The following is a 12,508-nucleotide window of genomic DNA, read 5'->3' as shown; positions in this document are numbered from 1 at the left end:
TTTATAATAATTCTAATAGAATAATTAACTTATATAACGAGATACAAAAGCAGAATTTGGAGCCTTTTGCTAAACAGAAACAGCATTTAGGTTAGCGAGCTTATCCAAAGACAATTTTAAAGGCACAGCCATAGTACTTGGTTACAGCATTCTCGGCAGAGATGCTAAGATACAGAATAGGAAACCTGACAAGTTTCATTTCCCCAGCATCAAATAATGTAGCACAAGCCCCGGAGAGGCTTTCACAGCAAAGCTCCACGGTGACCTTTGGACTTTAGATTTCTAAAAGATTTAATGAATACAAGATTTCTCCTTTTAAACCTCAAATCCAACGACTTTTGTCTACGCCAGTTCACGTATCCTTAGCCCCAAAGTCATGACCTTCCTATAGACAAAAAAAATTCCTTTCTTAGTGAAGATGTGGCTGTCACAAGGACAGTAGTTCTTAGAGTTGCTGGAGAGTAACCAAAGGCTGCCTGTGTGCAAACTGGACTCTTCCACACACGAAGCCTTCACACTCCTGCCAGTTCTTTTGCTAAGTGTTACTTCATTAAAAAATTAAACAAACAAACAAACAAACAAACATAGAAAGGACTGCCTTTCCTTATAGCCTCTAAAATGAGCTTGTATCAAACAAGCAGCTCGATGTCTCTATAAGGAAAAAGGTGGTAACATTAATAGGCAGGAATAAGATTTTGATCCTCTTAAAAGTTCTTGAATTTCTCACTGTAAAGGGAGATGCTGTACTAATAATATTCCTTATTTTCATAGTTTGAGAATGTCCTATTTCATGGACATGGAAAAGGAATAAAACATTAATTCTAAAACCATACAGATCTATAGCAAAAAATGAAGAAAGGTACAGGTTGGGGTCACAGGGTCTGTAGCTACTGGGTCCTTTCCTTTTCATCCTGATTCTTTCCACCTTGTGTGTGGAGGGAAAGAAGAACATTACTATAGAACAAAAACACTGGGCGAAAATACAAGCCACAGTGTGAAATGTACAGCAGCCATTAGAAATCAACCACAGCAAAAGCTGTTTGTAGCTTTAAGAGCTACAAAACAGGGTAGAAAGATGAGTGCTGACATGGTGGCTTACAACCTTCTACAACTCCAGCTCCAAAGGCTCCAACATGTTCCTGTGACCTCCACAGCGCTGGCATGCATATGGCGCACACACCCCCACTGCGCACATACACAGAAATAAGGAAACATTTGTAATAAATATCTACACAGCATGTCAACTGCATTCCTTAGATTGTTCAATTATATAACAGCTTCAGAAATAATTTTCCCATACACTTAAAAGGGTAAGATTAGAATCCATTTAAGCTAAGTTGATTTTACAATCTTCTACACACCTGCTTAAAAATCATGGGCAAGTTTGCACTCTAAATGGTTTCTAGCACTTAAAATGATCATAGTAATAACAACCACCACATACGTTTACTACCCAGTGCCAATGGTCAGAGTAAAAACAATTGTGGTTAGGTAGTTAGAATGACTGTTAATGAGCTTAAGTCATACATGCAAAATTCTAATGTTGATACACAGCAATTGTTTAAAAGTTATATTTAATAACAAGCTAATCTAAAACTCTGTTAAATATTTAAACATAGGGTTGAGAAAGCATGTTATGATATATTTGACTTGTACTAGACAAAGTATGTTTCTTTACTTTCTTCAAACATACATTATTTTCACTGCAATCATGAAAAATTTGAGTTTGAGAATATTTTATTTAACACACATACACACTGGGAGAGAGAAAGATAGTGAGAAAGAGAGGGAAGACAGAGGCAAAGAGACACTCCTATACACAGCATACGAGCAAATCATATTGTTACGAGTGAATCTAATTTTAATGGACTAAACCCGACATTTGTAAAACAAATGCACAGTTCAATCTTTAACATTGTTTGTTTTATTTCCTGATGTGGGTCTGTGTAAATGAATTACTTTTATTTACACTTACTTTTAAAATCAAATTCTTGTGAGCTACTCTTGCAGAGAGTGTAGCTCTCCATTTCCTTTGAATTATAATTGCTGATGCTCTCATCTTCAAGAACCTGAAAAGATTAGAAAGTAAGTTTAAATTAGTTTAATCTAGTCAGTGTTCCCCCCACCAAAAATAGAAGAAAGAAAATATTAGAAAGGCAATGACATAAAATGCCAAAGTATACTTTGTATTCTAGCAATCAGATTTTCACATATATAATGAAAGCCGGTTTTGCAATTGGCAGTCTTCTATTGTATAAAACATAAGCGCTGAAATCTAGTGGCACAAAGAATTTTGTACAAGATTTTTTAAATGTTTAATTAAAAGGTAGAGGAATCACAGATGATGGAGGCAGTGACTGAAATAAAACCATCACAGGAGAAAGACTGGAAAAGAAAGACCAATTCTATGACATAAACTTGATAACAAAAAATGACTAGCTTGTGAACATTTTTGGAACCGAAATTAAGTAGGAATAGGAAAGTAAATTCTGTAAGGGCAGGGTGATAAACAGTAGATGGTACATGACATAACAAAATCAAAACTCAGACCTCTCAATTAGCAAAGTGTCTTGTGCAAGCATGAGGACCTGAATTCAGGTCGTGGGCGCCCATGTGAAAGCCAGACATAGCGCTGAGGTCCACCTAGACAGACAGAGCCAGACCTTGCTGTACTCACTCTAATCAGACATAGCACTGAGGTCCACCTAGACAGACAGAGCCAGAGCTTGCTGGGTATTCGCTCTGGCAAGACCCTGGCTCAAAAAATAAGTGGACAGCAATAACCTCTGCATCTCTCTGTCACTCACATATAGACTACCCACAAATAATTAACAATTGTAGCCAGTAGCTAAATCAGCAAAGATAGTGGAAATCAATACTAAACCAGTTCTCTCACTTTCCAATCTTCTGTCTTTAGGTTCATCCCTTTGGATTTGAAAAGATCACATAAATACTTTTTACTAAATTATATTATCAAAGTTATACTATTCATTAAAACAAAAACCCTAAGATATATTTTGTACCATTAATGGAGATCAAACACACATACACAATTTTTAAAACCATATAAATTGAACAATTATTTAAAAGAAAAGAAGCAGAGTTACTTTACACTCTTCCAGAGTTGTAATACATTACCTCATTCTCTCCAGCTTAGCACAGACGTAACCTTCAATAATTTTAACAGCTTTTAATAAAGCTACATATCCCTTGCGTGCTCTCCAACATCTATACCAAGCTTGAATCCTACAGGCAGCTTCCACTTTGGATGAGTATTTCTTAGCTTTATACGTTCTCCATACAGCCTATATCAAGCATATAAATATAATAAGTATACAATAATTGTCTAAGCTAGAAAGATCCCATGTAATTAATGTTATATCAAATGCACTTTTTATAAGCTAATATGCAACAAATGGAAACAAAACGTTAATTGTAAAAACCAAGTTGGTTTCTGCTCCAGCAGACTGCCACACAGAGAGCATTCTAATAACAGTGGTTATGACAACAGTGAATATGTAGCGCCATATGTTAGTACATACACTGTGTGGCTGGCGCCAGCCACCTCAGCACAGCCCAATCAGAAGTTTAAAACTGTAAGCTATGAATGATTTGTTAAAAGCCAGATATTGCTGCATGGTCCTCAAAACATCCAGAAGAAGAAAAATAAGAGAAACTCTACTTTCTGGACAGAAAGAGCAACAGCTCCTTTTCCAATTCATTTGTCACTATAGGGTCTGCCTGCAGCAGGATTTTGAGAGGACAACCAGATTTTTTCATTTTGGCATCTTTATGATAGTGACACCTATAACTTATTCAATTAAATTGTTTTTTTAAAAAAATGATTAATCCTGATAGTAACAAAACATAAAAATTACAGAGAAATAAAATAACTGTTGATATACAGTTCAAATACTACAAGGACTGAAATATTCCCCAAAGCCTCTACTTGTAGAAAATATAATTCACTTGACTTTTCATGATTATAATTCATATGGCTTTTCTGTCATGTAGATGATGCAATCCTAACTAAAACCTAGACACCCACTGATGCATAGTATCTGGAATTTGAGCACACTTCCTGTTCTCCCCCTAACCCTAAGCCTGTTGATACCAAGTTTCTTAGTTTTCTCTTTCTTAGGACCATGTAGACTTTGCTCAATATCCTTGGGTTCTTATGGCTTCCAAATCCAAGTCTTAGACCCTCTTCTTCTTCCACACATTCAGTTATCAGAACGTGAGAAAAATGGACAAGTATATCCTAAAAACTCCCGGGTCTTCTGACCTGCAGTGCGAGCTGCCTTAGCGCACATCTGCTGGGTCACCTGTGAGGCACTATAGCCTGGTGCTCCGCACTAACCTCATCACCATCTCAATTCCCTTGCATCTGCTCCCCGTGGCCATGAAGCGGGTGTTTGCTGAACTGCTAACTTTTTATTTCCTTTCAGAACCCATCTATAATAATGTTATACCACCGCAACAACAAAAATATTTCTTTGCTCAATAAAACAGCTTTAGCACATGCTTTTGGCAGTGACTCTAGTGTGGCAGCCAGGATGTTTGTAGCACATTCCTTACCTGGAAGCCTCTCTCAGACTCCATTTGCCTCCTCATTTTAAAGGCTCTAAAATGTTTCTGTATAGTCAGGGCAGCTTCATGCTGCTGCTGAACTTGTTCTGTAATGTTCAAACCCTGAAAATGCGCCGGAAGAAGAGTTGTTTCTTCCTCACATGCACTGGGTAGAAGAGCTTGCTGTCTCTTTTTCTTTGCTCTATATTTTCCTTGTATTACTTTTGCAGCCCACCGTAGCTGCTGGTAGAGACAATGCTGCCTGTGCATCCTGTATGTGCTTTGTATTATGACAGCGGCACTGTGTTCTTTTACAAGCTGGCTGGCTTTCATTCTTTCGTGTGCATCTTGAAGGGCCACAGCAGAGTTCCACTGTCTGATAAGTTTTTCTCTTTGTAGTTTTATAGTTCTGTATGTTCGATAATGCTGCTGAATTGTAATTGAGGCACGTTTCCAAGTGTGAAATCTAACATATGTTCTGTGCATTCTAAAAGTAGCCTGGATGAGAACTGCAGCCCTGTGCATTTCTTGTAACTTCTTTCTTGCCATCAGTCTTCGATAAGATGACTGTATTGTAATGGCTGCCTTTCGTAACTGCAAGAAGTGGTGCAATTTATGCTTGGCGCAAATGGTGGCTCGATATTTCCTCTGAACAAATACAGCAGCTTTTCTGAGAGCAATGAATCTCCTCCTTGCTACGAGAGCTCTATATTTACTCTGAATAAGGGTTGCAGAAGAATGCATAGTCTTCAGGTGACTTCTGGTTTTCATCCCCCTAAAGGCAGCCTGAAGGATCACAGCAGCCTGTTTCTGTTTGAAAAGCTGACTCTGCAGTTTTTCAGCTCTGTATGCTTGGTATTGCTTTTGGATCACAACTGCTGCCCGCTTTAAACCCTGGTACCTCACCCAGGCTCTGTGCATTCGGAAGGTGGCCTGAATAACGGTTGCAGCTCTGTGCATCTTTTGCACCCTTTTTCTTACCACCCATCCTTTGTATAAAGACTGGATCTTAGTAACTGCCTTTTCTAACAGTAATTGTTGTTGATAATACTTTGCATGAATTCTTGCACGGTATTGTCTCTGAATCCAAATAACAGTTTTCCTGAGAATGAGGAACTTTCTTCTCATCTGTAGAGTTCTGAATCTCCTCTGAATAAGAGTTGCAGCTAAATGCATTGCTTTCAAATGTCTCCTAGTTCTCAGTCCCCTAAAGGCAGCCTGAATGAGTATTGTAGAATGCCTCAGTCTACTGTACCTCTGAAACTGAATGTTTCTTTCTTTCACTGCTCGGTATCTCTGTTGAATCATTTTTGTCACCTTCCTCAACCTATGAAAATATGTTTGCTGTCTGTATCTTCTAAAGTGTGACTGAATGAGTGTGGCTGCCATCTGCATCTTTCTTATAGTCTGTCTATCTCTTGCTCCTCTGACACCAGCCTGAAGAGTTTTAATAGCCTTCAAAGTTCTCAGGTACTTCTCACGTTGAACTTTACCTAGACACCATGCTCTGTATTTCACCTGAATGACAACAGCTGCCGTTCTCATCCTGTGGTATCTTACTCTGGACTGATGCATCTTAAACATGGCTTTAATAAGCGTGGCTGCCATGTGCATGTGTTGAACATGTCTTCTTGCTCTGATGCCTCTAAAAGTGGCCTGAACTTTAATTGCTGCTTTCTTTAAGTTAAGATATTCCTGATGATGCATGGTTGTAATTTTAATATTCCGATACCATCTCTGAATTATAATAGCTGAAGCTCTATAGTTTGTATATTTCTTTTGGGTTTGGTAGGCTCTAAATTTAGACTGTATGGTGACTGCTGCTTTGTGGTATTCTTTAATTTGTTTTCTCACTTTCATACCACGGTAAGCTGACTGCAAAATTACTACAGCTGCTTTTGTTTTCAGATATAAAAAGCGCTGTTCTTTTCCAGCTTTGTAAGTCCTGTAATACACCTGAATCTGAAGAGCAGCCATTTTCATGACCTTCCACTTCCTTCGTTGAATATGCATTCTGTAATAAGACTGTATGAGGACAGCACATTTGTACTGCCAGTCAATCTGTCTTCTCAGCATCTTCCCTTTCCATGCAGCCTGAAACACCAGAGCTGCATGACGGAGTCCAAGGTACTCTAAGCGCTGCCTCTTTCCTGCAGCCCATGCCCGGACATGCTGCTGGATGACTACTGCAGCTGTTCGTAATAGTTTAAACTGCCTCTGGGCCAAGAGCATTCTAAAAGTAGACTGGATCTTCGCTGCAGCCTGGTGCTCCCTCCTGAGCTGCTGTCGAACTTGCCAGCCACGGTAGGCGGACTGGAGAGAAAGCACAGCCTCTCTTGTCTTTAGGAATCGTGTTCTCATGTCTTTAGCAATCTTAGATGCCCTGTACCATCTCTGAATCTTCACAGCAGACTGAAGTACATTTTGGTACTTCATCCTCTGATTGTAGCCTCTAAAAACTCTCTGAATTGTAACAGCAGCTGTAGACTGCTGCTTGATCAGCTGGCGTACTTTGTAGCCTCTGTAAGCTGCCTGCAAACAGATAGCTGCTCCTTTGACCCGCAGGAAGTCCTGCCTTTGACAGACTTGTGCTTTGTAGGCATGGTAGAAACTCTGAATCACAGCAGCCGCCTTGCACACCTTCAGATAGTGCTGCCTCGCCTTCCTCATTCTGAAATAAGACTGTAGAGAAGTGGCAGCTTTGCTTTGCAACCTCATCTGCTTTCTGACCAGGCATCCTCTAAAATATGCTTGCAATTTGATACAGGATTCACGCATCTGTGTGTAGTCTTTTCTTTTTTGCGCAGCCATTTTTTGAGAACGATACCACCGCTGGATAAATAGTGTAGCTGCTTTTAACTGTAAATACTGCTTGCGTGTTTGTTTCATTTTAACAATTGACTGCAGCTTTATTGTAGCATTTCTCAAGCTCTGAAATTTCTTTCTGGATATATAAGCCCGATAATATGACTGAATTTTTATAACAGAAGTTAAAGTGTGACAAAACATTTTCCTGGCCTGCATCCTTCTATATGCAGACTGTAGAACAATGACTGAAGACCGTGTTTTCTGATAAGATGCGAGAACTTTCCTGGCTGAAACAGAAGCACGGAAATGAGTCTGAATTATAATAGTTGCTTTCTTTATCTTCTTATATTTCTGTAGTTGTTGATGTTTTCTTATGTGTGCTTGTAATCTGATAACAATCTTTTTAAGGTTTAAAAATCTAATTCTTTCCTGTCTCATTCTCCAATAGGACTGAAGAACACAGGCAGCCTGAATTTGCAATCTGTATGAATTGCGAGCCTTCATCCCCCTGAATGCAGCCTGTAGTCGAACGGCAGCAGCTCGTTTTTGCCAATAGTTGGTGCGTGCTAGCTTCCCCTTCTGATATGCCCTGTAGTGTTTCTGGAGAGTCAGGACAGCATCTTTCCTTCTCTTATATAACTTTTGGGCTTGAAAGCATCGAAATCGTCTCTGGATGACTATAACACAAGATCTAATATAAACATATTTCTGCAATTCCCTGTGCATTCTATACCACGACTGAATCACGACAGCGGATCTTTCTTGTGTTTGTTTCCTGGAATGCCATTCTCTAAAAGCTCGCTGCAACGTGACTGCAGCTTTGGTTTGTAACTGCAACTTGCGTCGCTTCCACCTTCTGAACATAAACTGAATTACAAGGGATGAAGATTTCAGCATTTTAAATCTTTGTTGATCTTGTTTTCTTCTTAAACAGGCACGCCAACGTCTCTGAATTGTAACTGTGGCCCAAAGGTATCGTTTATAAGATGTCAGCGCAATTTTCATTCTTATCCTAGACTGAAGAATGACTGAATAGTATTTCAACTTCAGAAACTGTTTCCTGGTGGAGTATCTTCTCCAGCAAGCCTGAGAAAGGTAATAAAGAGAAAAGAATAAAACAGACATAACTTTCTGAATTTAACACTTGAAAATGCTCATTCTTTTTTCTAGCATTCTGCTTTAAAATAAACACACAAAGGGCTGTAAAGATGGCTTAGGTACGCAGGTCCAGAGGACCCGAGTTTGGTTCCCACAGCCGACATCAGGCCATTCACAATGTTGAAATATTCCAAAAGGAAAGAGAAAAAGAAAATGCACTGAGCAGTTCCATAATGCTCTATCCATGAAAACTGATGGCTCCTGAAGAGTAGTCATTGCAAGAGGCGCGCCAGAGAGTCCAGACATGCTAAGGACACTGGATGTTGTGACTATGCAAATACCATGTAATTTTATAACAACCTTGCTCTTACACAGAATTTTGGCATCTGTCAGGGGCCTGGAACAAATTCTCTGTGTATGAGACATACAGGTGACAGTATATAAAGACGAAGAAGAAAATGGCTCCAACATTACTGGCCCAATAAATAGGGTTGTAAGCCTCAGGCTGATGCACTCATTATTCTACTGTATGACCCCTGTAACCAAATCAAACTGAATATTCTGGTAGTGACCTTGTCTAAAATACTACTACACTGTTAAGGGTTTCATTTATTAATATTTTTGTGTTGTTCCCTACTATATCTTCCTTATTCACACATATTAATAAAGAAGTGCAGAGGCTGGTCCCTGCAGCATGGTCCTTTGTAAAGACCCCACGCTTGGTCTAAGCACACCTACCCAAAAACAAGGTGAGTTCAGAAAAACATGCATTCTGTTGACTCCCTTGCTGTAACACCTACTGTCTTTTATCACATAGGCTTTGCTCTTCAAGACAAGATGGTATGTGTACCATACTGTTTCTCTGCATAACAACATGTGTACAACTTATACAAAATGGCGATGAAAGTCGTTAGTTATTTAGAAAGTTTTATGTTAGTATAACTGAAATAAAGGCAGAGTAAAGCAAACATTCTGCTTAAAGTTGCAAATATTAGGCTTTGTATCTACTCCCCTTATAGATATTTATTGGTAAAATCCTCAAAATAAAGAGATTGAGGAGTAAGTGTAGACAGATAACTTTGTGGTTGCTTCAGTATCACCTGTCACTAAAATGCTAATGAACTTTATATTAGAGAAGATAAGTTAATCTTCTGTCCTAACAGCTTTACTTAACACACGGACAGTTTATCAACATTGTGTATGCCAAATAAGAATAAATAGTTTATAGTACTAAAACCAGCAAGATACCAGCACAAAAACAGACATGGATCAAAGAGCAAAACAGAGGAAAAAGAAACCTGTGTACTTGCTGTCATCAGATTTTCAACCGTGGTGTCAAACATTGAAGAGGCCCACTTCAGCAAACAGTGCTGGGAAAAATGGAAATCTACATATAGAAGAGCGAATCTAGACCTTTATCTCTCACCTCATATGAAACAATTCAAATGAACAAAGCCTGTAATGTAAAGTCTGAATCTGATACTGCCCGAGGCAGCTTTCACTGAAGACCTATGAAGCACTTCAGATATAGGAACAGGAGAGGGCTTCTGAAATGGCCCAGCTCAGGAGTGAGAATCGCCAGGTGGGTTCACATCAACTCAAGAAGCTTCTTCTCAGCCAAGGACATAAGCAGAAAGAACAACTACAAAATAGGACAGAGTCTGTCGGCTATACACCTAATAGGTGTATAGGTTTAACATCTAGAATAAATAACTCAAAGTTGTAAATACCCAAACTCCAAGACGTCCAATCAGAGAGTGCACAAGCAAATTAACTAAACAGGCAGTTTTCAAAAGAAAATAAGTGGCCAATAAATACATCCTCAGCCACGAGGAAAATGAAAAGCTTTAGATAATTGTGCTAAATTTAAAGTACTCAGTTTAAGTAGCTAAAGGACAGTGTAGGAGGAGAGAAAAGAGCAGTATAGTTCATGTGCTAAAAGTGACTGCCTACCCAGATTACTGTATCCAACAGAACAGAAAACAACCTGAAAGAATTCCTGACCACTAAATCACTCCTATGTAAGATACCTACAGAAAGTCTTCAGACTGAAGAGAAAGAAAAACTCAACCAGGAAGCCTTCGGATAAAATAAACTATGCCCGAACAGAAGATAAGCAAATGAAGAATAGGAATACACAAAACAGCACAAGGCCATCTAACTGGCAGGAATTAGCACAGACCTTTCAATAACAACTCTGAATGTTAATAATGCTCTTAATTCCCCAATGAAAAACTGAAGACTAGGAGACTGGATCCATTTCCTTGCTGACTCAAAAAAAAAAAAAAAAAAAAAAAGATACTTTTTTCAACCACTAATTGATTTTTCTCAACCACTAAAGACTGATAAATTAGATGAAAGGATGAACAAAGTAATTCTAAGGAAATGAAAACAGGAAACAAGCAGGTTTCCCTCCGTTCTCTGACAAGGTAGATATTCTAATTCTACACTTACATTCAGCTAACACAGTTGTACCTACTGTCTCCCAACAAACTCCACTGGATATAAAAATACAAATTAATCGCAAACACAGTAATAGTGGATGACTTCGCTATCACACTCTTACCAACAGACAGGTCATTCTGATAATATATACATCAAATGGACATAACAGACATATACAGATCATTCAAAACCAAACATGCAGAGTACACATTTTTTCTCAACAGTTCCTGAAACATTCTCGAAAATACATCATATACTAGGACGCGAATACAGTAAAACCAAAATAATTTATTATATTCTATCTCACCTCAATTGAACAGAGCAAGAGATCGACAGGAAAAGAAACTGCAGAACTTACACAAAATAATGGGAGAGTGACTACACTACTACCTGATGAATGGGTGCTGCATAGCTACTTCTTCTAAACCAATACATGCCTTCTTGAAGGGAGGTTAAGAGTCAGGAAGTAAATAAAACACAAATTTCAGGAGCTCCTGAAAATTACAGGATTCACAAGGCTGCTCCCTGAGGTTACAGAGGCAATAATATTTAGGGCAAGGAGATTCATCTTGTTGAGCTGCCTTTATGTTGTGTAGCGAGCTCCAGAAATTCAGGTTTCATGAATCATCATGGTAAGCTGAGATTTTGCTTACGCTGCACCTTTGAGTCAACCATACTCCTTCTTACCCATATGTCTATAAACTCCAATAAACTCAATGGTTCTTTAATTTACAGTACAGTGGAATCTTTTGGTCTATTGTTGGTGTACTATTTGGGGCGAGTAGACATTATTAGGAAAAGTCACAAAACAATAGGTCATCAAACAAATTAAGGAAAGTAAGTTTGGAGGTAAAGACAAGGGCTTCCTTGGGAGGTATGGGAGAGGAAAGTAGTGAGAGAAGAAAATAATTATTATACAAAGAGACTTGTTTTCCAATAACTGGAAAAAAGTAGATGAATATCTAAGCTCAATGAAATTTTAAAGATTAGATAAACACACATGAAAATGGCCTGAAACCTCTGCACAAAGTTAGCCTATGGCAGTTCAGTATTCAAATGCGCTTCAGTAAGAGGAACAGGGACTGTCTCTGACAGGAAATGATTGGCCTGCTCTTTGATCACCTCCCCTTGAAAGGGAAACAACCTTGCCAGGCCACAAAGAAGACAATGCAGCCACTTCTGATGAAACCTGATAGACTAGAATCAGAGGGAAGGAGAGGAAGACCTCCCCTATCAGTGGATTGGGAAAGGGACACAGGTGGGGAAGAGAGAGGATGGGACTGGGAAGGGCAAAGGGAGGGAGGTACATGGAGGATACAAAGTGAATAAACTGTAATTAATAAAAATAAAAATATTAAAAAAGATTAGACAAGCAGTTTAACCAGGTCAATAACAAGATAAAAACAATATTTTACAAACAAATTTAGGGATGGACAGAGGGCTCAAGAGTTAAAAGCATGTGCTTTACTATTGCATAGGACCTGGTTTGGGTTCCAAGAAGCCACATGGAAGCCTACAACTGTCCATAACTCAATTCCAAAAGAAATGATGATGTCCTCTTATGTCATCCATGGAAACCAGGCACACA

General features: G+C 38.8%; 1 protein-coding gene across 1 annotated transcript in view; it reads right to left on the bottom strand.

The window, feature by feature from the left end:
- Window positions 1-12,508, bottom strand: part of Aspm (assembly factor for spindle microtubules) — a 44,723-nt gene that overhangs the window by 7,866 nt on the left and 24,349 nt on the right. Inside the window, exons 18-20 of the mRNA XM_060364398.1 lie at window positions 4,579-8,463; window positions 3,139-3,305; window positions 1,976-2,069 (exon numbers count right to left, since the gene is read on the bottom strand). Coding sequence (XP_060220381.1) covers window positions 1,976-2,069; window positions 3,139-3,305; window positions 4,579-8,463 — 4,146 coding nt within the window. The remainder of the gene's footprint in view (window positions 1-1,975; window positions 2,070-3,138; window positions 3,306-4,578; window positions 8,464-12,508) is intronic.

This window comes from Meriones unguiculatus, chromosome 11 (genome assembly GCF_030254825.1).
Source record: "Meriones unguiculatus strain TT.TT164.6M chromosome 11, Bangor_MerUng_6.1, whole genome shotgun sequence".
Classification (NCBI taxonomy): Eukaryota; Metazoa; Chordata; class Mammalia; order Rodentia; family Muridae; genus Meriones; species Meriones unguiculatus.
The sequence above is the reverse complement of the archived record's forward strand: the minus strand, read 5'-3'. Positions and strand labels throughout refer to the sequence as shown.